We start from the raw sequence: 867 nt of genomic DNA, 5'->3' as shown, positions 1-867 counted from the left end.
TCTCACTGTCAATATTGATTTTCAGAATACTGATGTCCAAGTTTAATTTAGAAGATGTACTGATGCAAGTGATTGAATCCTCAGAAGATGAGTCTGAAAACTGTGTCGAACTCTTGGATACAAAGAGTGTTGAGGAAGTAGTCAGAGAGCTTACCTCGGTGAATAAATCAACTAATTCGGCCGACAACTTCAGTAATGAATCAGGTTCAGTTAACAATGATGATGGCGACCCTGATTTTGAACTCAGTGATTCTAATACTGATACCGAAGAAATTGTTGTGGATGAAAGACCCGAATGTCAGTCTGAAGATCAGAATCAAATTGAACCAAACTTAACCACTAATGATACACCAAGTAAAACTAATGACCATCCTGATACAGTTGTAGAAGTACCCCGTGGCAGAAAACGAACAAGAAATGAAGAATTATGGCAACGAAATATCAGAAAGAGAAAGCGTCAAGTAGGAGATGAATATATTAGTCAGAAAGGGGTTAGGATTTCAAAAAAGGGTGAATATTACAAGTTGGGAGATAGTACAAGACAGAAGGATTTCATTTGCGCATTGACATTAGAAGTGGATATAGCTAAAACAGAGACAAAAACTATCAGTATTTTCTTCCAGTAACGGACACAGAAAATGTTCGTGTATGTAAGTTGTTCTTCACCAAAACACTCAGTATAAGTCATTCCATGGTAACAAATGCTCTCAATAGTAAAGGTGTAACTGGAACCTACATAGGAACAGATAAACGTATTAATAAAGCAGCCCCAAATAGAATTCCAGAAAACAGTATAACTGTAATCAAAGATCACATGAATTCATTCCCACGAATTGAACCACATTACTGCCGAAAGGACACAACTTG

The 867-nt window shown here is 36.8% G+C and overlaps 1 protein-coding gene across 1 annotated transcript; it reads left to right on the top strand.

Moving 5' to 3' along the window:
* Positions 1-32: 32 nt before the first annotated feature.
* On the top strand, positions 33-626 carry LOTGIDRAFT_175609 (hypothetical protein; the record flags this gene model as incomplete). The annotated part of the gene is made up of 1 exon (XM_009057901.1): positions 33-626. One exon carries the CDS (start codon positions 33-35, stop codon positions 624-626), a length of 594 nt encoding a protein of 197 aa, XP_009056149.1.
* Between the last annotated feature and the right edge of the window lie 241 nt (positions 627-867).

This window comes from Lottia gigantea (genome assembly GCF_000327385.1).
Source record: "Lottia gigantea unplaced genomic scaffold LOTGIsca_318, whole genome shotgun sequence".
In the NCBI taxonomy this organism is placed as follows: Eukaryota; Metazoa; Mollusca; class Gastropoda; family Lottiidae; genus Lottia; species Lottia gigantea.
Note: the sequence above shows the minus strand (reverse complement) of the source record. Positions and strands in the feature narration are given on the sequence as shown.